The following is a 25,108-nucleotide window of genomic DNA, read 5'->3' as shown; positions in this document are numbered from 1 at the left end:
TTAGAGTCATTCTTCTATATTGTGAGTCTCTGGGTTGTCTTCGAGGTTTCTGATACCTTTATTGTCACACCGGGCCTTTTTGTTTGGGTTGTCGCCTTTGGCAGATATTTTGTCTTTAATTCCACACTTATGATGGACAAGGGAGTGGTTTGCTCTGCTTGTAATAGAGGCAAACTGTTCTGTGTACTTGAGAAGGACATATATAGCTTTCATATCCTTTATCCTTCCTGAGGCTTTTTATTTTGGAGTTGCTGTAGACCAAAAGCGAGCAATTTGTTTGTCATTTTTTACATCAGTAAGCCTTTCTTGAAGGTGTGTCTTGGACAGCCCTTGACTATTTGAGCTCACTTTGTCTGAAGCTGACTCTTTGAGTTAGGATGTGCTTGAGGCCAGTGGAATGTTGACATCCACTGCACCCTGAAAGTATGTGCACACCATCCTTCCTTAAATTCCATGGGATAGTGTTACATTGAGAGACAGACCTTTCATATGAGGCCCTGTCAGCCCCTTACCATCAAATTTAGGGAGATATAAATTTCACATTGCTAAGGGGACTTTCTCTATTTCTAGACGTTTCTTAAGTCGCATGTTGTTCCATTTTGCCCATCACCTTCTAATTTGAGAACCCGACCATGCATCAAGATGTGGATTTGATAAGGCCATGAAGAAGGAAGGGTGAGCAATGCAGGTGTTTGGAGGAGAGTACGAAAATCAACCAACGTTTGTGGGACCTATGCTGTTTATGTCAAAGTTGCATATCTTCAATAATGTTGAGTCTAATGGGTTAGGGACATTGGCCATGCCCTGTGCCCACTTTGTGCTGCGAGCTGGGCACACAGCATGGGTGTAAGCTTTACACTGTGTCCAGTGCCCAATGAGCACAGCTGCAAGGCATGTTCAGTGGGTACAGGTACCAGGGCACCTATGCTCAATGTCCAGAGATTATTACAAGGCACTGTCATATTGACTGCGTTTCATTTTCTGAAGCACATGAGCTCTGATTTTAAGTGTGCTTTGGTACTATAATTGACTGCAAATGGTAAAAGTTATATTTTAGGATTTAGAATGTAGATATAATACATTTTCACCTACAATTTCCAAAATTTCCAAAATTGCGAATTACAGTGAGATTTACACACAACTCTGTCTCATGTTTATTTATCATGTTACTAAAGCTTCACATAGGTATCATAGAACCAGCAATGTGAGCATTATTGCCAGTGTATTGTCCCGTCCCATCCTGTTCCTTGTATCTGGAGTCGTGTGGGACATTTGGCTGCAGGAAATTGTTTTTCTTGCTTTCAGATTTGTCATTCCCGAGTAGCAGCTGGGAAACAATTCTGACAGCTCAGTTAGCCTTATATTTGTATTTCCTTGCAACCTAAATACCCCCCATGGGACTTCCGGAAAAAGGAAAGTGGCCTTCTTTACCTGTGTGCCTGCGATGCTCTGCGTCTTTATATCTGCTTTTTAATTTTTAGGATTTAAAAGAAACCGTCTCCAGCTTCTCACTTTGTGATGCTGAGCAGGTTTTATAAGATAAATATTCAAAGCTGTGAAGTGCTAAGCCTCACATATAGATGGGTTAACAGTGAACTACAGGGATGTTAACAACAATCTAATTGGCTGCATTCTGCTCGTCCTACCAGCGTGTTACCCCAAAGCGTTGTGGTCCATGTAGTCAGCGTCGGCGGGTACGCCTCTGCCCAAGTCTTGAGTGAAAGTAAGTGTTGCGTTAGCCATCCCTGGACACGTGTTTCGAGGTAGTTGCCTCTCGTCAGCAGGGAGTAGGTGAGTGTATAGGGTTGCTGCGTAGTCTGCCAGAAAAGGTTTGCTCAGGTAAAGTACCCCTCGTGGCGCGCAGGTGCGTATCCATGAGCTCGTCAGCTCCACCGGCTCGAGGGAGCCTGAATATTAACAACAATCTAATTGGCCGCACTCTGCTCGTCCTACCAGCATCTTACCCCAAAGCGTTGTGGTCCATGTAGTCAGCGTCGGCGGGTACGCCTCTGCCCAAGTCTTGAGTGAAAGTAAGTGTTGCGTTAGCCATCCCTGGACAAGTGTTTCGAGGTAGTTGCCTCTCGTCAGCAGGGAGTAGGTGAGTGTATAGGGTTGCTGCGTAGTAAAGTACCCCTCGTGGCGCGCAGGTGCGTATCCATGAGCTCGTCAGCTCCACCGGCTCGAGGGATGTATTACACTGATGGATTCTGAATGATATGAAATAGACAAAGAGAGCGAAGTTCGAATTGTCCATGATGTCACTCAGAATCCCGAGGTGAAGAACATCCCCTTAATACCGTTTCTACCCATGTATTTTATGTTATGTATGGCCTCCAAAATCATCTGCTCCTGCATACATCCGCAACGCATGTTGCAGAGGAGTAATGTGAAAGCCATAAATGACATGGCCTCTATTATGTAACCCTGTCCCAAAGTTTAATAAAACAACTTATCTGCCATCCTTGACCAACCCCCACCACCTTCCCTGTCTTCCTTCCCCTTCTGCAGCTGTACTTTCTGCTTTCAGTCAAAGCAGACAAGCAGAGCTGACAGGCTCTCAAAGAGGCCCGTCACATAACCTGGAAGGCCTTTATGACATCAAAACAATGGATAATTTTATGTTACACTTTCCATGTCTAATTCGAGATCCACTTTGGGCTCAACTTTTGAAACCTCTGACTAAAGTTATACCAAATTTCATATAGTTTCCTGGGATGCACATGTTCTAACTCAAAAAAAGTTTGTGAACATTGATCAAGGATTTATAGTTTAAAATGCATTTTTGCACAATGGTGACATGCATAAAGCACACATTTTTTAAAATGTATTACTTCAAATTGTTCAGACCTTGTTTCTTCACAACTTCTCCTTCTTTGAAACGATATCTCTGCAGCCTAACATTAGTTCATCTTTTCTAGCTTGTCTTTTCACACCATCTACTATCTGTGTAAACTCACACACTGCCCACGAATGAGCAGAACTGACTCAATTTCATTTAATTTTCCACAAAAAACTGGAGTCAATGCATGAAACGGTTTCCTTGAGTGCACACGACTAATCCTTGTAACCAACAATAATCAATAACGACTGTATTAACCACTAACCTTGGGTTTTGGACTGATGTGCGACTCCCTGCAAGGTGGTTTATCAACTCCTGAGAGGTTGTATGTGCTATACAACTGCATAAACACAATACGAAAACATTTCACCAAGCATGAAATGCACATATAATCTATTTGTCCCAACTCCACAGTAATACATGTTATACATTGACTCCAGTATCTGAGAGAAAAAAACCCACGTTGAATGTGTTTAAAGACGTGTTTAAAGACTTGTCTAAAGTGTGGAGGTAAGAAGAAATTCATATTCATTAGTTCAGTTTCTGTCCAGTCAAAATGTAATGTGAACTCCTTCAATAAACTGATCCAAAATCCACTTCTGTAACTATCTGGAGCACATGGTACTGAGCCTAATTCAATGTACAGCTGCTCTAGTCAATGTGTATGTGGATAATCAAATGCAGATTCATTCGAACTAATGTACAGTTGAACTAAAGAAGTACATTTGAATCAACAAATGTAAAATTGCAACCTAAGAATGTACATTTCTTGGGCCAATGAATGTACATTCCCAACCAAGTGCATATTTGTTAAGCATCTGCATAACATCACATGTACTGGATTCAATTAACATGAACCGATCATAAAAGATGCTGTATTCATTAAGGAAGCAGTATTGCGTGTAAGTGACTGGACTGGACAACTCCTGCATGTGCGATTCACAACTCTACTCGGTCAAAGCCATTCACTTATGCAACTTTTCAACAGAAATGAAGGGGACAATGAATGCAAATAGCAATACTTAAACAAGTATGGGGTCGATTCACACAACATTTATGACCACAGGAAGCAGTACTACAGGAGAATATTTTAAGTACACTTACATGCCTTTGAGAACTGGCCTTGAAACATCCTATAAATAAAAGTGCACAGAGGGCACAGGCCTTTCTGTTTGCTCTAACTGTATATGATTATGCTCTGAATATTCCCATTTTAATACAATTTTAGATGTTTTTGTGCCAATTCAAAAAGACATATAGGAGGACGTAAAAGTGTGCTTCAGCAGTACTTCTTTACATACTCCAAAATGTATTTGTTAATACGCCCCTATATCTCAGAAATACTTAAATATTTCCACTGAAGTGCGTCTGCAAAAAAAAAAACGTAATTGTGCAATACGAAATCCTTAACTATTGCTGAATAATTAACAATAGTCGTCAGCATGCCTCCAGGCATTCATTATTTAGGAATTGGTAAGCTATTTGTAGCGCTCTATATGTGATATGCATGTATGTGTTTTTGTCGGAAGCACTTTATGTGATGTTTCAGTTATTTTGTGACTTATTGATTTTTGTATTATAGCAGTGGTTGTGACTTTAACTTTCATTAAAACGTTTGCTTTATCATTAAATGAGTATACAGGAGCAAACATGATTTGAGTATTAATAGCATGTTTTATGTAGCACTTGCTACAGCACATATTGCCATTTTGTAGCATTGCAAATAATTATTTCTAGGAGTAAAGTCAATGAAGTCCATTTGACGGATAAAATGATGAGATGCAGTTGCTTAATTTGTAAGGAAAAAAATTTCAAGTGCCTAAAGTGTTTCTTCGGGACCGCTACGGGCACTGCAAAATGGTGGGGTTGCTGAATGCCAAGGCTGCTTAGTCTTGATTTCAACTCATAACCCTTTCTTCCACCACCCTTTGTTTCCTGTCTTTTTATCTCTTGAAGAATTTTTTCATCCTCCCTTTCTCCTTTTGCATTGTATTATGCTGTAATTGTATTTATAAAGCTCTTATTACACCTAGGTATTGAGAGACGGACTCTCCCTTTAAATGATGCTGGTTTCACATGTCGGCACTGCTGCTTTTTAAAGGAAGCTCAGAAATTAGGGGTGTGCTCCGCTAGCTTTCAAGGGGTCCCTGAAAGCATGGTTGATTGACTGCTTGGTGTATTTCTTCCTCACCTCCTGTGTTTCTGTGCTCTTCATCATGGCCGAAGGTAACAGCTACATCTGCACCTACAGAGGGCAGGAAACAACCGCCAGGACCAACCCCCACCCTGGCTGCAAATGGCAGTAGTCAGCTCCATTATACTGCAGGGCTGGTCCTCTCATTCCTCCATATGCTTTGCGTCCCCTTCTAGCTGCTGCTGTTTGTTTACAGTTGTTGGTTTAACCCCTTGTGTGCCTCGCCCTTTCCCCGCCCTGTGCCAGGCGTTGCATTAGCGGGCGGGGTTCATGACGAGCTGGACTCGTCATGGGCACAGCGCAACCGCGGCCCATGACGAGTCCAGCTCGTCATGGGCACACAAGGGGTTAAAGCAGCACGTAATAGGTTGCAACATAATGTGTTTGGAAATGGAGTAATGCAATCGGAGGCAAGTGCAGGACATTTGCATACGCATAGCCCTGTTCATATTCACTTTCCTTACTACACGTGTAAGCACACATCATGGGGGCCTGGCCACCCTGGTCCCTCCTTTCAAATGGCCTTGCCCTGATCCATCAGAAAAATGTATTTGTTCCTCTGATCTGCTTATATGAATTTCTACCATGCCTTCTTTGGACTCTTCCCCTCCTTCCTCACTTCTGGTATTTCGTCAGCCAACCACCAGTGCACTGCTCTGGCTTTACTTCCTCATTGCTTTGTGTACCAGTCTCAGCCAGTCTTAGTTTTCACGGCTTCATCATCCACGTGGTCTAGGTCTTTAGGGGAACGGATGTTTCTAGTAAATTCGCCCCATAATGAGCCTCTTCCCTCTGTGTCACTGGGCTCCCCTGTTCCAACACTGTGGCTCACTGACACCTGATCAAATTCATCACCTTGGGTTCACCACCCATTTGTTTTCAGTATACCAGCCTCTTCTGAGTGTGACTCACACCACGCGTGTGCCATATTCTACGTGAGTTTGGAGGCGCAGGTTTAAGGAGAGGGCTTTCTGATCAGTCAGTTTCACTGGTCTATCAGGTGAAGGGGGATTCATCGTCCTTTACTCCTGGGAGTCATCCTATTGGATGTTTTCATGGCCCCAGCATTGAGCATTGGTCACTGATCACTTCCACCATACCCACAAGTGCTAATCATGTCATTATTGAATAAAAAGTAGGCATGGCCCCGTTAAAGAGAGCAACGCTATTGCACTGTGAGATAACTGGAGCTAAAAACATTAATCTACTGAATAAACGAAATTACTTGGGGTACGGATGACTTGATCAACTGAATGGGTCTCGCGCAGATTGTGCAAGCAGCTCTTTCCAATCAAAGAGGTGCCACTGAAAATTGGCACCAAGTTCTGCCCATCTTCTCTCCAATATACGATCACTGCATGAAATTTAACATTGTATCTAGAGCAAAAAACTTCCCCACAAAGTTACATTTGGTCACAATACTATATGTAGACTGAAGCATAAGTGATCACCAGCATAAAAAATGTGTAAGTGCATGAAAACGTCAGGTTAAAAGCAAATGTTTCAACAACCGTGCACATTCAGCAAATGCCAATGATCTCAAAAACAGTATTCTCTCTTCACTGCACATGCTCATTAATGTATTGAAAGCCCTGGACGTGTGATGCATGGAGGATCTTTCACGCACAGCTTCCTTACTACCAACAGGATTCTATTCTTGATGATGCTCTGCAGAGTTAACTTGTTGAATCCCACAATGACATTGCTCTTTTGAGGCCTGCATGTCTACTCTTTTCCTGCCGAGGTGTTTGTGCAGCTCCTGTGTCAAAACGGTTTCCCCTCAAGTTTATCTGGGAAGCGTGTTCAAGTATGATTCCTATTCTATATTGTTGTGCACCATTACAAGCAATGTTATGTTTTTTCAGGACTTTCAAGGCTACCTGTTGATGCACTTCGGGCCTCAGTATTTGTTCACAGCTGCACATATAAAGCAAAATGTGAACATATGATCATATATATTTTTTAACAACTGTATTTGGGTTTTCGCGTTTTGCAGATGCTTATGAGGAAGCTGAACATTTTTACAAAAATGTCACCACACAATAAAATAGTAACATGAAAAATGCACAAGTTAAACGTTAGAAAATGTGCCTTTACTTAATGTGTAACCGCGACCATTTTTTGTTTATTTTCTGCAGAAAGATTTAATTTCTGTCGTTCTCCACTTACTGGGCCGCACAATTCGTTTATTCTACTCTATTTAAGAAGAAAAAAGCGTTTTTTCTAAAAAAGTGATTTAATGTTATAATCTAACTCTAGGGTTTGGCTTTTTGTGAAATGTGCTGTTTCCTAAAAAAATGTATTCCTTCTTTCCTCACATCATATGACTTCACTGTATTTCAATTGTTTTCTTTCAACATATACATATGATCAAGAGTATTCATGAAAAGAAAATGTTTGCTGCAGCTTACATTTTGTGATATAACCAGGAAATTCCCAAATTTGAATGTTTAATTTTGTAGTGTTGCAGGGATTCTGCTCAGGAACAGAACTATGCTTGGGACCATAGAACATCAGCCTGTAGGGACTGAGTCACCATACTACTACCTCAGTATCTATGAGCCGGAGTCTGACTAGCTATAGTGCATCACTTGCCCTTCTAAACTTCCCAGAGAGACAAGTGATTTGGCACACCAGAACACAACACTCTCGACTCTCTCAGGGATCGTGGTAACAGGACACACTCTTTCGCTCTCTGGCCCGTACCTGTCCACAATAAGATAAGAAAGAGACATGAAGGAAGCTTACAATGTTTATTTAAACTATTGTGCTCTAAAATGCAATAAATGCGCCACAATTCAAAAACAAATACATACCAATAATATCATCAGCATGGTCAATAAAGCACATACCATGAAAAGCCCTGTCATGTTATCTGACAGATCTGCTAACCCCTCCAATACTACTGAAGTTAATTGGTTTTGTAGTAAAGATCTCTGGGTTCAGTGGCGGACCCCGTACCTTAGCATACATAGGTGGATGGTCTACATCTCAGCTGACACAGCACTCTCGTCTCAGGAGCTTTGCTCTGTGTGTGTTTTTCCAGAACCCCTGCCCTCAGTTATATGACAAGATATGTGTATTTAAAAACAGCAGCTGCATTCTTTTATTATGTCTAGGTGCTAGTGTCCAGCCATAACATAACAATAACAAGAGGCAGTGTTGTTTGACCCTGCTTAGGCTGTTCCGAATAAATCCCAGGCAAGAATAAAATTCAAAAACATGTGCTGGTTCTGTGTGAAAATACACTGTGGTACAAAAATGTGATTATTTAGTAATGTGCGCAAAACCGAAGCGGCCTACAACATGCATGATTAGGCTAATGGGGAAAATTACAATGGGCCATGTGAGAAACACACGACAATAGAGTAGCTCATTGTTATGCAATGGGACTGCAGCAGCTTAAGGGAGTAGGCTTGCCAAAGGTTCTCATGAGAACCTTCATATATGTAACTTCTTGTAATACGTTGTAGCCATCTCTGACAGACTTCATGCTGATATGAACGTTTACTGTGGGAACCGAGGACGAAGACGACAGACCATCGAAAGATTTCACCATTGTCTCCGATGACGCATTCATCTATTTTTGCAACTTGTTTAGCTGCTGTTAGACCTGTCAGCCCTTTGGGTGGTCCCTCCTCATCATTATTTATTTTGTCCCACTTTTGCCTCAAACCCAGTTTGAATTTTTCCTTTTTGGGAACCACCAGACTTTTTAGTGTTGCTGCAGATTCAGGGAGCCATTTTAGCTACCCCTGAAACTTCTGTCTGAGGGCCTGGAGCACAAGCTGGTGGCCACCTGTGACATCACCAGCATCCACTGGAACCTACCAGCACCTTCCAGAACATTCCAGGAGATTCCAGAACTCTGTGACAGTTGGAGTCCGTTTAGAATGTTGGGAGGATAAGAGAGGCAGTTGGCAGTTGAAGCTGGCAGTTGGCACCTGACTGGTGAAGAGAGAGGAGCACAACAGTGAAGGAGGAAGGAGTGAAGCAGCAGGGGTGGAAACTTGTGCCTGGAGTGGGGTCCATAAACCCACCCTTGATACTTGTCCCTACTGATGGATCCCAGCCTATAGCCCTGTGTGGGAAGAAGACAGAAGAAACTTATCCTAAGGACCTGGACAGCAGGAACAGGCCTTAGAACCAAGAAAACAGCAAGATTCTGACCTGAGAACTAGTTTCCCTGGAGTCCGGCGTCGAGTAGCCTGAAGACCTGGAGCCCGAGGTGGAGAAGCGGCGCTGTCTGAAGTAGCAGACGTCGTACCCGGAGCCGCCTGAGGTCGTGAGAGGGCGCCGACGGAGGTCGTGAGGAATACCAGAGGTCGAGGAGGAAGTGAACCGAGGTCGAGCGAGCGGCGTCATCGGAGGAGTGAAGTCCGCCCTCCGGAGTCGTCGGAGACCGAGGTAGAGGAGCACCGGAGGTCGGGAGTGAGGATCGCACTCCGGAGTCGCCCGGAGCCGGTGAGGAGGAGCACCGGAGGTCGGGGGTGAGGATCGCACCCCGGAGTCGCCGGAAGTCGACATCGAGGCCAGGCCGGCCGACGTCATCGGAGCCGAGAGCGCCATCGGACCGGAGCCGCCCGAAGTCGACATCGTGAAGAGACTGCCCGACGCCGTCGAATCGGAGGTCGAGATCGAACCGAGGCCACCGACATCGGACCGGAACCGCCTGCCGGCGTTGTCAAAGAACTGACATTGTGCCGAGGCCGCCGAGACCGAACCGGAACCGCCTCACGGCGTCAACACGACTCCAGCGGCGTCGGAACATCAGAAAAAGGGCAGTAAGTGGAGTAGAGGGCGCCTAAGGCCCTGTGGAGACCTGAGAGACTGCTCTAAGGGGCTAGGGAGGTGCTGAAACCAACCTGACTGTGCAAGGGGTGAACTGGGACTAACCTAGAGAGGTTGTGTGGAGAGAGAAAGCCAGGGCACTGGTATTCCCCCCTTTGATCTACCTCAGATTAGGCCTCAGCCTTGTCCCAGCCAGGGAGTAGCCCCCCTCAAGCCTTCCACAACCCTACAAGCTGTGCCTGGGCCATATCAGCCCTTAAGAATTGAAGTGTCATCTGATTATATGAGGGTTGCGGTATACTTTTAATTATTTATTGGGGATACTGTATTTATTGAGTTTTTACCTATTTATTGCTGCACTATATTTATAGGTCCACAGGACTTGTTGGTGTACAATATTTATTGGTACAGTATTTATTGCCTCAAAGTATTTAATTGTCTGTATATATTGCACTTGTATTTATGCCCTGTTATTTATGATCACCCCTATTTATTTCATCAAACAGCCAATATTTATTTGACCTGCACTAATTGAAACTTGTATATTGTGATTGACCTATTTATTTTTCCAATCAGCAACTAAGAGAAAAAGATAAAGAAAGAATATTTTCATAATTTTTACGGTGTAGAGTCGTTTTTGGAACGGATGCACGCATGGTTATTGTATGGGTATATTGTATGCTTAGCACTGCGCCTGTTTCCTGACCACTCGAGCCAAGCTACCACAGTGTGTTCGGGGAGTCCACCACCACCCTGCGGAGTGGGAGTGGGCTGTTTCCAACATAAATTGGTGTTCAGCGGTGGGATAGAGCTGTGCCTACGCATACTCAACAATAACTGTGGGGAGTCCATAGGCCTACACCGGGAGTTTTCTCAAGAGCGGCCTTCCTAATTGTGGGTTTTTGTTTTTTCCAAATTTACTCTGGTGGTGGGAGGAGGTATTACTAAAGGTACCACCCTGCATTGTTACTGCACAAAACCTGTCCTCTAACCTGAGTGGGCAAGATGGAGTTTGTACTGGAAGATTTAGAAACGTACACTGTGGCCCAACTCAGGGAGTTTTGCCAGCGGGAGGGGGTGTACTGTCCCCCAGGAGCAAAGAAGGGTGCACTCCAAACCAGCTTAAGGGCTTGGGGGGAGGCACGCCGAGAAAGCAAGGCTGAGGAGGAAGACAGGGATGGAGAGCCTGACCCCGAGGGGGCTGAGATGTACCAACCTGAGGTGGGGAACCTGTCAGCAGGGCCCAGGACACTTTCTAGGAAGGGCAGCACTGTCTCTAGCGGGGGCTTATCCAGCGTGGAGTTAGCAGATCGGAGAGAGAAAAGACAGCTCACATGGGATTTAGCAAAGCTGGAGAAGGAGAAGGAGGAACAGAGGATGGCTCATGAGACGGAGAAACAGAAGATGGCTCATGAGATAAGACTGAAAGAGATAGAGCTTCAGATCTTAAGAATTGGGGCACCAACTGTTCCTAATGGTGGCAGCAAAGACCAAGAAATCACCAGGGAATCCAAACCTTACCTGCCAAAGGACATAGTAGCTAGCTATGGGGCGGGTGACGACATCGCCAAGTGGCTAGCAGCCTATGAGGTCTCGTTGAGGGCCCATGGGGTTCCAGTGAAGTATTGGGGAGGAGGATTGTATAGGTACATGCCTCCAGCTGGTAGGGATGCTTTATTGGCCCTCGAAGAGGATGAGCAGACCCACTACCCCACCATGAAACTGGCGCTCATCAGAAAGTTTGGACTAACACCTGAAAAGTACAGACAGAAGTTCAGGGGTAGTCACAAACTGGGCACACAGAATTGGGTGGACTTCCTGGACTATGCAAAGAAGGCACTGGAAGGTTGGATTCAGGGCAGTGAAGTAAGGAACTACGAGGAGCTGTTTGACCTAGTACTGAAGGAACACCTACTCGAGAAATGTTTCCCTGAACTGCGGCAACACCTGGTGGATAGCAAGCTGACCAGTCCCCGGAAGCTTGCTGAGGAGGCGGACATTTGGGCTAGTACCCGGGTGTCCACAAGGGGGACTGGAGGGGATACTCAAAAGGCCGGACAGGGCGCCCCCCAGAAGAAAGAGGGAGGGGAAAAGAAAAAGGAGTTCTCCAAAGGCCCCCAAAATAACTTCCAAGGGAAGGGAACAGGATTCACCTCTAAGGCTAACCCACCCAGAAACCCTAATCCTGGCCAGAGTCAGCAGCCAAGGGTTGTCCATTGCTACGAGTGCGGTGGCGTAGGACACTATAAAGGAGATCCGAAGTGTCAGAAACGATCACCCCCTCCCACTGGAGGAAAGCCCCCCGGAGTAGCTAGTGTAGTGCTCGGGGAGGAGATGCCCTTAACTAAGGGAAGGGAGTGGGCGGGTGTCACTTTAGTGTCCCTGGGAGAACGGGAGATGGTTCCTAAGATCCAGGTGCCCGCAAATACCGCAAAGTATGGGCAGTGGATCACCATCAACGGCCAAAGAGGGGAGGCTCTGAGAGACACAGGAGCCAGTATGACTATGGTGCGTAGCCAGCTGGTGTCTCCAGAGCAGGTAGTTCCCGATGTACTCCACCCAGCCGCGATGGCTGACGGCAGAACAGGTCACTATCCAGTGGCCGAGGTTCCCTTTGAATGGGGGGGGGTTGCAGGTTCACTTCGAGTTGCCGTAAGCCCTGCCGTGCCAGTCGATTGTCTGCTGGGCAATGACATGGAGCACAACGCTTGGAAGGAGGTGGAATACCGGACTCACACCGAGATGCTGGGTACACCTGACTGGGCCTGTGTTAGCACAAGGTCCGCGACTACCCGAAGAGGGAGTTCATTTCGGCTGGAGCCTGGAACAAAGGCCCAGCCAGCTGCCAGTCAAGGGAAGAACCGAGGACAGGAGGAGCCTGCCTCGGCGTCTCCACCCCGTAGGACGGATAGGCCACCGGAGGTGGTGGACCAGGAGTCTGCGGAGGGGGACGTTACCAACCTGGAGGACCTACCCATCCCGGCCGAGTGGCACGTGGAGGGAGGCCCGTCCAGGGAGGAATTCTGCCAGGGCCAGAGGGAGTGCCCTACCCTTGAGGGGCTGAGGCGACAGGCCGAAGCCCAGGCAGCAGGGAACGTTGAAGGGAACTACAGTGTTTACTGGGAGGATGGCCTCCTCTACAGTGAACCCAAGGCACCCCTACATGGATCGTCACGAGCCTTGGTAGTTCCTCAACGTTATCGAGCCTTCCTTCTGGAGTTGGCTCACGAGATACCATTGGCAGGACACCTGGGGCAAGACAAGACCTTCGCCCGTCTTGTCCCACACTTTTATTGGCCTCAGATGAAAGTGTCGTCCGATACCTACTGCCGGACATGTGTGTCTTGCCAAGCCAGTGGGAAAACAGGGGTGAAGCTGAAAGCTCCCCTGGAACCACTTCCTGTCGTTAGCACCCCCTTTGAAAGGGTGGGCATCGACATTGTGGGTCCATTAGATCCACCGACTACAGCTGGTCACAGGTTTATCCTGTTTCTGGTGGATCATGCCACACGGTACCCAGAGGCAATACCTCTGAGGACCATAACAGCACCTGTTGTGGCAAGGGCCCTGATGGGAATCTTTACCCGAGTGGGTTTTCCCAAGGAAGTTGTGTCCGACAGGGGGACCAACTTCATGTCAGCGTATATGCGGGCAATGTGGAAGGAGTGTGGAGTGACCTACCGGTTCACGACTCCTTACCACCCCCAGACCAATGGTCTGGTGGAGAGGTTTAATAAAACCTTGAAAGGCATGATCAGAAGTCTGCCTGAAAGCCTGCGGAGGAAATGGGACGTCCTCCTACCCTGTTTACTTTTTTCATACAGGGAAGTGCCACAGAAGGGAGTGGGCTTCAGCCCCTTCGAGCTTCTGTATGGGCACCCTGTACGCGGACCTCTTAACCTGGTGAGAGACGGATGGGAAAGAACTCCCAGAAAGCTCCCCCAGGATGTGGTGAGCTACATGCTGGCCTTCCGGAGCCAAATGGCTAAGTTGTGGAAGCAAGCTTCTGACAACTTGGAAGCCAGCCAAGCAGTGATGAAGGCGTGGTATGACCACAACGCTCACCCGGTGGAGTTGGAGCCTGGCCAGAAGGTGTGGGTGATCGAACCAGGAGAGCTTAGTGCCCTCCAGGATCGCTGGTCAGGACCCTTTGAGGTGTTGGAAAAGAAGGGTAAGGCTACCTACTTGGTGGACCTGAAGACCCCTCGTCAGCCCCTGCGGGTGCTGCATGCCAACCGCCTCAAACCCCACCACGAGAGGCCCGAAGTCATCTTGATGATGGTGACTGACGGAGGAGAGGACGTGGAAAGCGAGCCTCTCCCTGATCTGTTTGCGTCTCAGGAAAAGGATGGGTCGGTGGAGGGAGTGATTCTCTCCCCATCTCTAACTCCTGAACAGCAGGAGGACTGTCGCCAGGCCCTGGGGCAGTACTCTGCGTTGTTCTCCCTTGTCCCGGGTAGGACTCACCTGTGCGTCCATGACGTGGACACAGGAGACAGCCCACCTGTGAAGTCCAAGATCTACCGGATGTCAGACAAGGTGAAGGCCAGCATTCATAGTGAAGTCACTAAGATGCTGGAGCTAGGAGTGATTGAACCTTCTAGCAGCCCCTGGTCCAGTCCGGTGGTGTTAGTACCGAAAGCTGCACCACCGGGTGCCCAACCAGAACTGAGGTTCTGTGTGGACTACCGGGGACTGAATTCAGTGACAAAGACTGATGCACATCCGATCCCTAGGGCGGATGAATTGATGGACCGGCTGGGAGCTGCCCAATATCTAAGTACCTTTGACCTTACCTCTGGGTACTGGCAGATCTCTTTGACTGATGGAGCAAGGGAAAGGTCAGCCTTCTCCACGCCCAATGGCCACTACCAGTTCTGTGTGATGCCCTTTGGGCTCAAGAACGCACCTGCCACGTTTCAGCGCCTGGTAAACCAGATCCTCACCGGGATGGAGAGTTTCTCTGCTGCTTATCTGGATGACATAGCCGTCTTCAGTAGCAGCTGGGAGGATCACTTGCGTCACCTGCAAGCTGTTCTCCAGGCCCTGAGACAAGCTGGATTGACGATCAAGGCCAGCAAGTGCCAGATCGGGCAGGGGTCGGTAGTGTACCTTGGACACTTGGTGGGTAGGGGAACGGTGCAACCCCTCCAGGCGAAGATCGAGGCCATCATGGCCTGGGAACCCCCCAAGACACAGACTGAGGTCCGAGCATTTTTGGGCCTCACGGGATACTATCGCCGCTTCGTGAAGGGGTACGGTACCATCGTAGCCCCTCTCACGGAGCTCACGTCCAAGAAACAACCTCGACGGGTAGTCTGGACGGAGGCTTGTCAGCAAGCTTTTGAGAAATTGAAGAAAGCCATGTGCGAGGCCCCGGTCTTAAGGGCCCCAGACTTTTCCAAGAAGTTCATTGTCCAGACAGATGCATCAGAACATGGCATTGGGGCAGTGTTATCGCAACTCAACGAAGAGGGTCTGGATCAACCCGTGGTCTTCCTATCCCGGAGACTACTTCCCAGGGAACAGAAGTGGAGTGCAATAGAGCGTGAAGCCTTTGCAGTGGTATGGGCTCTGAAGAAGTTGCGGCCATACCTGTTTGGCTCGCACTTCCTGGTTCAGACCGACCACAGACCCCTTCGCTGGCTGATGCAAATGAAGGGGGAGAATCCCAAGTTGTTGAGGTGGTCTATTTCCCTACAGGGGATGGACTTTCAGGTGGAACATCGGCCTGGAGTGGACCACGCCAATGCAGACGGTCTCTCAAGGTATTTCCGCCTTAGTGATGAGAACTCCCAAGGGGTTGGGTAGCTCTCCCCACTTTCAGCTGGGGGGGACGCGTGTTAGACCTGTCAGCCCTTTGGGTGGTCCCTCCTCATCATTATTTATTTTGTCCCACTTTTGCCTCAAACCCAGTTTGAATTTTTCCTTTTTGGGAACCACCAGACTTTTTAGTGTTGCTGCAGATTCAGGGAGCCATTTTAGCTACCCCTGAAACTTCTGTCTGAGGGCCTGGAGCACAAGATGGTGGCCACCTGTGACATCACCAGCATCCACTGGAACCTACCAGCACCTTCCAGAACATTCCAGGAGATTCCAGAACTCTGTGACAGTTGGAGTCCGTTTAGAATGTTGGGAGGATAAGAGAGGCAGTTGGCAGTTGAAGCTGGCAGTTGGCACCTGACTGGTGAAGAGAGAGGAGCACAACAGTGAAGGAGGAAGGAGTGAAGCAGCAGGGGTGGAAACTTGTGCCTGGAGTGGGGTCCATAAACCCACCCTTGATACTTGTCCCTACTGATGGATCCCAGCCTATAGCCCTGTGTGGGAAGAAGACAGAAGAAACTTATCCTAAGGACCTGGACAGCAGGAACAGGCCTTAGAACCAAGAAAACAGCAAGATTCTGACCTGAGAACTGGTTTCCCTGGAGTCCGGCGTCGAGTAGCCTGAAGACCTGGAGCCCGAGGTGGAGAAGCGGCGCTGACTGAAGTAGCAGACGTCGTACCCGGAGCCGCCTGAGGTCGTGAGAGGGCGCCGACGGAGGTCGTGAGGAATACCAGAGGTCGAGGAGGAAGTGAACCGAGGTCGAGCGAGCGGCGTCATCGGAGGAGTGAAGTCCGCCCTCCGGAGTCGTCGGAGACCGAGGTAGAGGAGCACCGGAGGTCGGGAGTGAGGATCGCACTCCGGAGTCGCCCGGAGCCGGTGAGGAGGAGCACCGGAGGTCGGGGGTGAGGATCGCACCCCGGAGTCGCCGGAAGTCGACATCGAGGCCAGGCCGGCCGACGTCATCGGAGCCGAGAGCGCCATCGGACCGGAGCCGCCCGAAGTCGACATCGTGAAGAGACTGCCCGACGCCGTCGAATCGGAGGTCGAGATCGAACCGAGGCCACCGACATCGGACCGGAACCGCCTGCCGGCGTTGTCAAAGAACTGACATTGTGCCGAGGCCGCCGAGACCGAACCGGAACCGCCTCACGGCGTCGACACGACTCCAGCGGCGTCGGAACATCAGAAAAAGGGCAGTAAGTGGAGTAGAGGGCGCCTAAGGCCCTGTGGAGACCTGAGAGACTGCTCTAAGGGGCTAGGGAGGTGCTGAAACCAACCTGACTGTGCAAGGGGTGAACTGGGACTAACCTAGAGAGGTTGTGTGGAGAGAGAAAGCCAGGGCACTGGTATTCCCCCCTTTGATCTACCTCAGATTAGGCCTCAGCCTTGTCCCAGCCAGGGAGTAGCCCCCCTCAAGCCTTCCACAACCCTACAAGCTGTGCCTGGGCCATATCAGCCCTTAAGAATTGAAGTGTCATCTGATTATATGAGGGTTGCGGTATACTTTTAATTATTTATTGGGGATACTGTATTTATTGAGTTTTTACCTATTTATTGCTGCACTATATTTATAGGTCCACAGGACTTGTTGGTGTACAATATTTATTGGTACAGTATTTATTGCCTCAAAGTATTTAATTGTCTGTATATATTGCACTTGTATTTATGCCCTGTTATTTATGATCACCCCTATTTATTTCATCAAACAGCCAATATTTATTTGACCTGCACTAATTGAAACTTGTATATTGTGATTGACCTATTTATTTTTCCAATCAGCAACTAAGAGAAAAAGATAAAGAAAGAATATTTTCATAATTTTTACGGTGTAGAGTCGTTTTTGGAACGGATGCACGCATGGTTATTGTATGGGTATATTGTATGCTTAGCACTGCGCCTGTTTCCTGACCACTCGAGCCAAGCTACCACAGTGTGTTCGGGGAGTCCACCACCACCCTGCGGAGTGGGAGTGGGCTGTTTCCAACAGCTGCTTTATCTATAGTACGTGTTCCTAACTAGAGCTTCTCATTCTATGCATCTTTACCCTGCCATGCCCCTTGGCACGGTGCAGTTCTAGCCTGATAAAGCAGTTAAACTTTTGGGCTTTTAACTGACACGTAAATCGTTTATGACTCGTTTGATAGAAAATTATAAAAACGTGTACCAATTATGCTAACTATAGGTTGAAGAAACTTGAGAAAAACCTTGAAGGCTTTGTTACTGCGTCATAAAAGCATGTGGGCAAGAGTTAATTAGATGAAAAATAGTCACTTGAATAACATAGATTGTACTCTATTTACTAGTATTGGTGTATAGTTTCAAACCGTAATAGAAGATGTTAAGTGATGAATTTACCTAGTCTAAGATTTTTCTAATTAGACTTTCGTAATAATAATGTGAGGGAAGAATTTATGAAAACCAATGTAATCTAGATGACATTATGTGTGTTTTAGGAGTCTCATCCTAAACTCTATGTTTTGCACATGTGAAATTGTGCACCAAGTGAGAAAAGAGAAAAGATGCTACCTGTTTATACTAAAACCAAATGCTCTGAAACTTTTAGGGAATAATCTTCATGCGTGTACTAATATGAATCACCGCAAACGATATTAATAATTTATGTTTTGAAATACTTTTATACTTTGGTACTTTGAAAATGCAGTAATATGTCATAGTTACATAGTCATAGTTACATGTGCCATTTACAAATAAACTAAAGTGCTTTATGAGTGCAAATAAGATGTAAGAAATATATTGAGTCCCAGAGATAATGAATGAAATGTATATTTCCATTATTTTATATTCTATTTTCCATGAGCTGAATTTAACATCGGCCTGCCTTTTCCTTACTTTACTTGATTTTGTTGTCATGGAGCTTTAGAGGGAATTCTAGCAGAGAGATCTCTGGACAGATTCTAATGGTATTATTCTACAGAGCTCTAACAGAATTATTGGTTTGTATGATCTTAGTTCGACAGAATTTCTTCTGGAGATTTGGTCTAGCAGTGATAATACTTTACTTGTGTAGTTTAGTTCTGAGAGTTATATACATAAATCTAATTACGAGTTTAAGGTCAGTTATCCAATTCCTTGTCCTAATTGGATGCCAGAAGTTGGATCCCGTATGTCCGACCTCTCTCGGCACAAACCAAGATCCACTGGAGGACCAAATGAATAAGAGCCAAGGCAAGTGATAAGAGATCAAAACGTTAGTGATCAAAAGAGCCCAGTAATGCTTCAACAAGCCTGACTTGCCATAAGCTACTGCTTACAGTCATTTCTTTATTTTCTTTATGTTTTGTGAGCAGATTTTCTGTTTTTAGACCGTTGCTACTGCAATTGCCAGGTCATGTGGCTCAGTGGACTAATGCGTCTACTGCAGAAGCCTGTTTTTGACCCTGTGGTCACAGGTTCAAATCCCGGCAGGTCCACTCATCCCTTTACCAATCTGAGGTTGATAAAATGAGTACTATTGAGTTGGGTAACAATAAACATCTGTTATTCAGTGCCAAGATGCCTACGGGTGAAGGTGTGCTTTACAAATACACATGTTATGTTAATTGTCCGGAGAACTCGTCTGGTTCTCCAGAACTGCCCTTTATAGGGAGTTCGATCTTTTCCTTAGTTATCTGACTTTGCTCCAAAATCTACTTCCTCTTTTCCAGGAGAAACTCTTTATGGGTTCTTGTTAGGGTAGGATAGGTCTTTTAGTTTAGAATCTGGACTATATTCTGAATGGAACAAGCTTTTTTGATTTCTCTATGCTTGTTCTAACCAATCTTATTTCTTATTGTTCGTGTAATCGATTTGCCACTAATATGAATAAAAAGAACAAAAACACTGACTAATCTACTAAAATGAAAAAATAAACTTTTAAAACTTCACCAACCCTCTCTTTATTGACTAAAACCGTGGATCTTCCAGGGTCTCTGAGTTAGTTTTAAGGTAACAACATTTATGGGAAGTTTTTGTAAGATTTCCGCGCTCGCACTTATGATAGTTTTATAGCAATCATTATTCGCCCAATCTTATTGTAATGATTACCGAAAATGTGATAAACATTACCTAAACAGTCTACACACCTATATTATGTTTAGGGCTCCTGATTTTATGGTATTTATTTTTTGTCCATTTCCGTCTGTATTTATCCATATTTATTTTTTGGCCATTTTATCTGTATTTATCCATATTTATTTTGTGTTTTGCGTATAAATGAAGCTGTAAAACTGTGCATTACCATATCTATTTTACTGATAGACGTGCACTCATACTTTGAAGTCTGTCGTGTTTTAGCTATTTAACCCCTTCAGCGCGGCGCGGATTTCCGCGCCACGCTGAAGATTCCGTGCGCGGGCGGGGCCATGACGGAACGGTTCCGTCATAAGCACAGCCCAACCGACGTGCATGACGGATCCGTTCCGTCAAGCGCGTCGAAGGGGTTAAGCTGCCATATATTACATAACAATACAGCCAGTGGTAAATACTAGCATTATACCATAAATGTATGTTGATCTGCTCAGCTGCTGGCCTCTAATTCATGAAAGACAGCACAGAGAGTCACTTAAGAAACACAATTTTATGTATTTATCCACTTTTAAAAATAAATGCAGGCAGAAAACGCATTGTTTTCTATCTGTATTTATCTGTAAAAATCCGTAAAAACGGAAAACAGGGAGCCTTAATTATGTTGTATCATCAGCCGCCTAGCTGTCTGAAGAAGATTTAGGGAAGGGTTGAAGACTCACCTCTTTAAAGAACACTACAACATCATAATGCATTAACATTTCACAAACCAGGTACCTTTCTTACTACTGACCGACTTTATGCTTGTCTATTACCACATACAGCGCTCCTCTGCCTCTTTGCTAGGTTTGCGCTATAGAAGTACCATATACATACGTATGTGCAAGATGACATAATCCACAAGCGAGCATGGTCGGCAACCCTTGACATATTAACAGGACCATCGCCCTATGAGGTTTCTAATTTCATGTACGATTTAAATGGCATACCAACCCCTTTGAACTGTATGAATCATGAACAGTTGTTGAGAACCTATCTATTGCATAAATCTTCCACATCTTCCCCCACCATTGTGTCATATAGTGGTAATTTCTGCTTCTTTCATTCCACCTTTCCACACCTTCCAACCCCCATCCCTTTCTCTGTTCTTTCTCTTGCTTTCTTCCCTTTTCTCTAATGCAGCTTAGCTGTTTTTGAGCCTGGAAATCTGCCCATGTCTGTAATTTCTATGATTATATTTACTCTAACCAAACAGCAGTACAAGACTGTTTTGAGAGCTGGGACTTGAGAACGCAGCCACCAAGTCATCCCTTTAACTTCTGTTGTCAATCTCTGAAACTACAGCATAACAGTGTCATCTCTTCTTTAATAATGATACCTATGTTTGATTTAACCTGCACTGCCAGCTGTGCCAATGACGTTTACTGTTTGTGCTTTGCAAATCTAAGCATGTTTAATTTATATGCCAGCTGGATACCCATTTAAAAGGACAATATTTTCTGCTGGGCTGGAGGAAAACTGGGGGAGGGGGAGGAGTTTAGGCAAATAGAGTTGTGTTCTTGGTATGGAAAGAACTGTAACCATGTGTGTATTTTGTTGGCTACAAAGTGACAGAAGTTCTAAAATGTAATATTGTGTTGTTTGCGATTAGGTGTCCAATGTACTGTTGTTTCACCTGTATTTTGCAGTGAGATGATCAAGACAGCAGATGGAGGGCAGCTTTCTCTGGACTGGTTTGAAAACGAAGGCAGCACTTCTTATCCTGATTCCTGCTCAAGACCCACAGTCATTTTGTTGCCTGGCCTGACCGGAACCAGCCGGGAATCCTACATACTTCATATGGTTCATCAGAGCGAGCGCTTAGGCTACAGGTAGTTTTTTTGTCAAAACTTTCTTTATTGGTTTTCCCAAAATTCACATCAGTACACTGCATACTATCACAATCCATACATCCATAATGCAAGGTCTCTATTGGAAGTATAAATTGCTACTCCACTTAGGATTGTCATTCTAACAGACATGTTCTTGCTATATGGCACTGTTAGTACATATAACAATATATCAACTTTTCCCCCAAGCCCTCCCCCCACCCCATAACCCATGAACTAAAGGTACATGGGAATATCACTGGCGTTCAAGAGAGAGACTGGTGTATGCAGTATGTATCAAGTATAGGCCTTCCTCCCCTACGCTCTGGCGTGGATTGACTTATTAGAATTGAAAGAGGTGAAGTGCCCATGTTCATGTCGGACATGCACACAAAGGAAGACCTCTAGAGAAATAGGTCACCAGCAAGCCCCAAATATACTCAAAATGTTCTATGTTGTCAGAGAGAATATCTGCATGCGCTCCATCTTGTGAACCTGACGCAGTCGGGCATGCCACTGTATCAGTGAAGGCGCCTCCTTTCGCTTGCAAGCTGAAGCAACCAACATTTTTGTAATGCCTAGACATACCCAAATTATTGACTGATCTGATAAGGTCTGATATTTGAGGGAGTCATTGCGCAATTCTAAGAGCACGAAGCTCGGATCATCCGGTATTGGGTTGCCAAAAATGTCTTTGATCTGGGCTAGAATTTCCGACCAGAATGGGCGGATCATAGGACAGTCCCACCAGATGTGCTTGAAATCAGCCAGCATGCCACAGCCCCCTCCCCCCCACATAAATCTGAGGTAGTAAGAAAGATTTTTCGCAATTTGATAGGGTAGAGGTACCAATCATATAGTACTTTATAGTGAGCCTCTTGTAACCCCATCGAGTGATTGATCCTGGGTTTGTCTCTCCAAAGTTTGCTCCACTGCGCATCTGAGAGTGTGTTACCCAGTGTCCTCTCCCAGAAGGCATTGTGTCGCGGGAAATGAGGGTTGAAAGCAATAAGGAATAAAGAAAGGAGTTACAGCCCCTTGAGTCACTCTGGCTTTAATCAAATCGTTCATTGGGGGGTGAGGTCCATTGTGGCAGCCTCTCTAATGTTAAGGTTAAGGACCCAGTGTCTTAGTAGGGTGTAGTGATAGTATTCTTACGCTGGTAGATTAAAGACCCTTTGGCAATGCTCGAAAGTAAGGATATCCCAATTATGGCAGAGGTCCGCGATGGTAAGACATCCTCCTTCCCTCCATGCTTCAAAGGGTTTCGGTTGTAAGGCTGGGGGAAATGAGGGGTTAAAATGTATCAGTGTAAATGGGGAGGGGAAGGTGGCCCATGCAGATGTCTGGTTGATCTCGCCCCAAACTGTAAGTGTAGTCTTCATGGGAGTATTAAGGCAAGCTTTCAGTGGGCGTTCCGCTTTTGGTTTCCATAAGAGATCCCAGATGTATCTACTCGCCACTGCCCTATCCATGTGGAGCAATGGTTTGTCGGGCTCCTATGCTGACCCTTCATAGATCATTCATTTATTCAGAAGCCTTGAAATAAAGATGGAAATCTGGCAGTGTTTGACCCCAGAGCTCTTCGGGAGCCGTAGTTGTTTGTATGGAAGACAGGCCCTTTAATCCTGCCAGATGAAACTTATGATCATGGAGCATAAGGTGGGTAAGAAACCTTGGTCTAGTCTGAACAGCAGGCACTGGAAGAGATACAAAATCCTGGGTAAAAGTTTTTTTTGGTGGCATGCATACGGCCCAGCCACAAGAGATTCATAGGCGCCCATCTTCGGAATTCTGCCTTTAATTGTTGAAGAAGCTGTGGATAATTGACGTTAAAAAGGTTCAAGATTTTGGGGGTTATCTTGATGCTGAGGTATGTGATATCTTTTTTAGCCCATTAAAAGGGAGTAGACGCCACCACAGATTCCATGTTGCACTGAGGCATATTAAGATTGAGCCCAAAGTATTTGGATAGTAAAAGTCAAAAGCCCGACATTTGTTCGAAGTTTTGTAGTTCCACCTGCAATGCTTCTAGGGTAGATCTTGGGGAGGTAAGTCATCAGCACATCATCAGCAAAGAGGGGAATCTTGTGTTTTTCCACGCCAAAAGAAAGGCCTCAAGTGGAAGTTGTCATTCGTAGTTTCGCCGCAAGGGCCTCAATACTAAGGGCGAATAGTAGTGGTGAAAGGAGACACCCCTGTTTGATTCCCCTCCCTACGTGAAAAAGATCAGAGCTCACTCCATTTACTAGGACTCTGGCACTAGGCAGCGCGTAATTGGCTTTGATAATGGCTATGAATTGATCGCAAAAGCCAAATCTCTTCAAAGTGTGGAATAAGAAGGGCCAATCCACCCGATCGAAATCTTTCTCAGTGTCCAACGCCAGGAGGGCTGCTGAGATAGATTTTTTTTGTAGCTTGTTTAAGCAGGTGGATCACCCTTCGTGGGTTATTGTGGGTTTGTCTGCCTTTGGTAGATCCTCGAGTCTAGAGGCAATGATCTTTGCTTATAACTTAGAGTTAAGGTTGAGTAGAGCCACAGGACAGTATGAGCCACAGTATTGTGGGTCTTTCCCTAGTTTAATGATGACCGAGATGAGTGCCTCATTCATGTATGGGGTAACCGCCTTTGAAGCTGCCACCGAATAAAAAAGAGCCACCAGGTGTGAAATGAGTTCCGAGCCAAAGGTCTTATAAAAAAGTGTACGGTAAGCCTGTCTGGGCCTGGGGATTTATGAAGTTGAAAACCTGCTATTGCTCTAAGGACCACCTCCTCGTTTATGGGCTTTCTCAGCAGCTCATTCTGATCTGCCGTCACCTTTGGGAGATTCACCCTATCCAGATATTCGAGTTGCGCTGTTTCATCATATCCTTCATCAGTGAAAGGCTCTTATAAAAATGCCCAAATGTTTGGGCCTTCTCTTGGTCTGACACTGCTATTTCTCCTGAGTCCTGCTTAATGTTCCCTATAGATTCCATCTCCCTCTTAATCTGCAATTCACTATTTAAATGAGAACCCACTTTATTAGCTTTTTCATATGTCGTGTGTTTGAGTCGCAAAAGAGTGAGTTCAGCTCTATTATTATAAATTGCCTTGAGTTTGCCTCTAAGTGCAGTGAGTTTTCTCTGAAGGGTTAGGGTTAGGTTTTCTTTATGCGCCTGTTCTGCAGTTTGGAGTTCAGTCTCCAAAGTTAGCCTTTCGTGTGTTCTTTGCTTGTTTAGTGTCGATGTCGGTGCAATGCATTTACAGCGGAGCACAGCTTTAAAATAATCCTAGTTGATAGCGGGGTTGGTGCCGCGTGAATCATTCAAGAGGAAGTTTAGATTAACTTTTTATTTGTTTGTGTTTTGTTTACATTACTTTAATAATGTGTTGAATCAAGATTCTACACCTTCTAAAGATAAACCATGTCAGAAATTTAGTGCAGTTACAGAAAGGTTTTGAATGTATGTATGAATCAGAATCAGATGGGGATGGGGATGGGACATGAAGTGGCCACAGCTGCATTAAAATTTCAAATTAAGGCGGTATGGATTATGGTTGTCGCATCTTGTGAGACCTGGAGGAC

The 25,108-nt window shown here is 45.8% G+C and overlaps 1 protein-coding gene across 1 annotated transcript in view; it reads left to right on the top strand.

Moving 5' to 3' along the window:
• Window positions 1–25,108, top strand: part of LOC146831465 (phospholipase ABHD3-like) — a 287,309-nt gene that overhangs the window by 37,204 nt on the left and 224,997 nt on the right. The window contains exon 3 of the mRNA XM_085605781.1: window positions 21,360–21,542. Coding sequence (XP_085461907.1) covers window positions 21,360–21,542 — 183 coding nt within the window. The remainder of the gene's footprint in view (window positions 1–21,359; window positions 21,543–25,108) is intronic.

Source organism: Triturus cristatus, chromosome 5_1, assembly GCF_964204655.1.
Source record: "Triturus cristatus chromosome 5_1, aTriCri1.1, whole genome shotgun sequence".
Classification (NCBI taxonomy): domain Eukaryota; kingdom Metazoa; phylum Chordata; class Amphibia; order Caudata; family Salamandridae; genus Triturus; species Triturus cristatus.
This window is presented reverse-complemented; position numbering and strand designations above follow the sequence as displayed.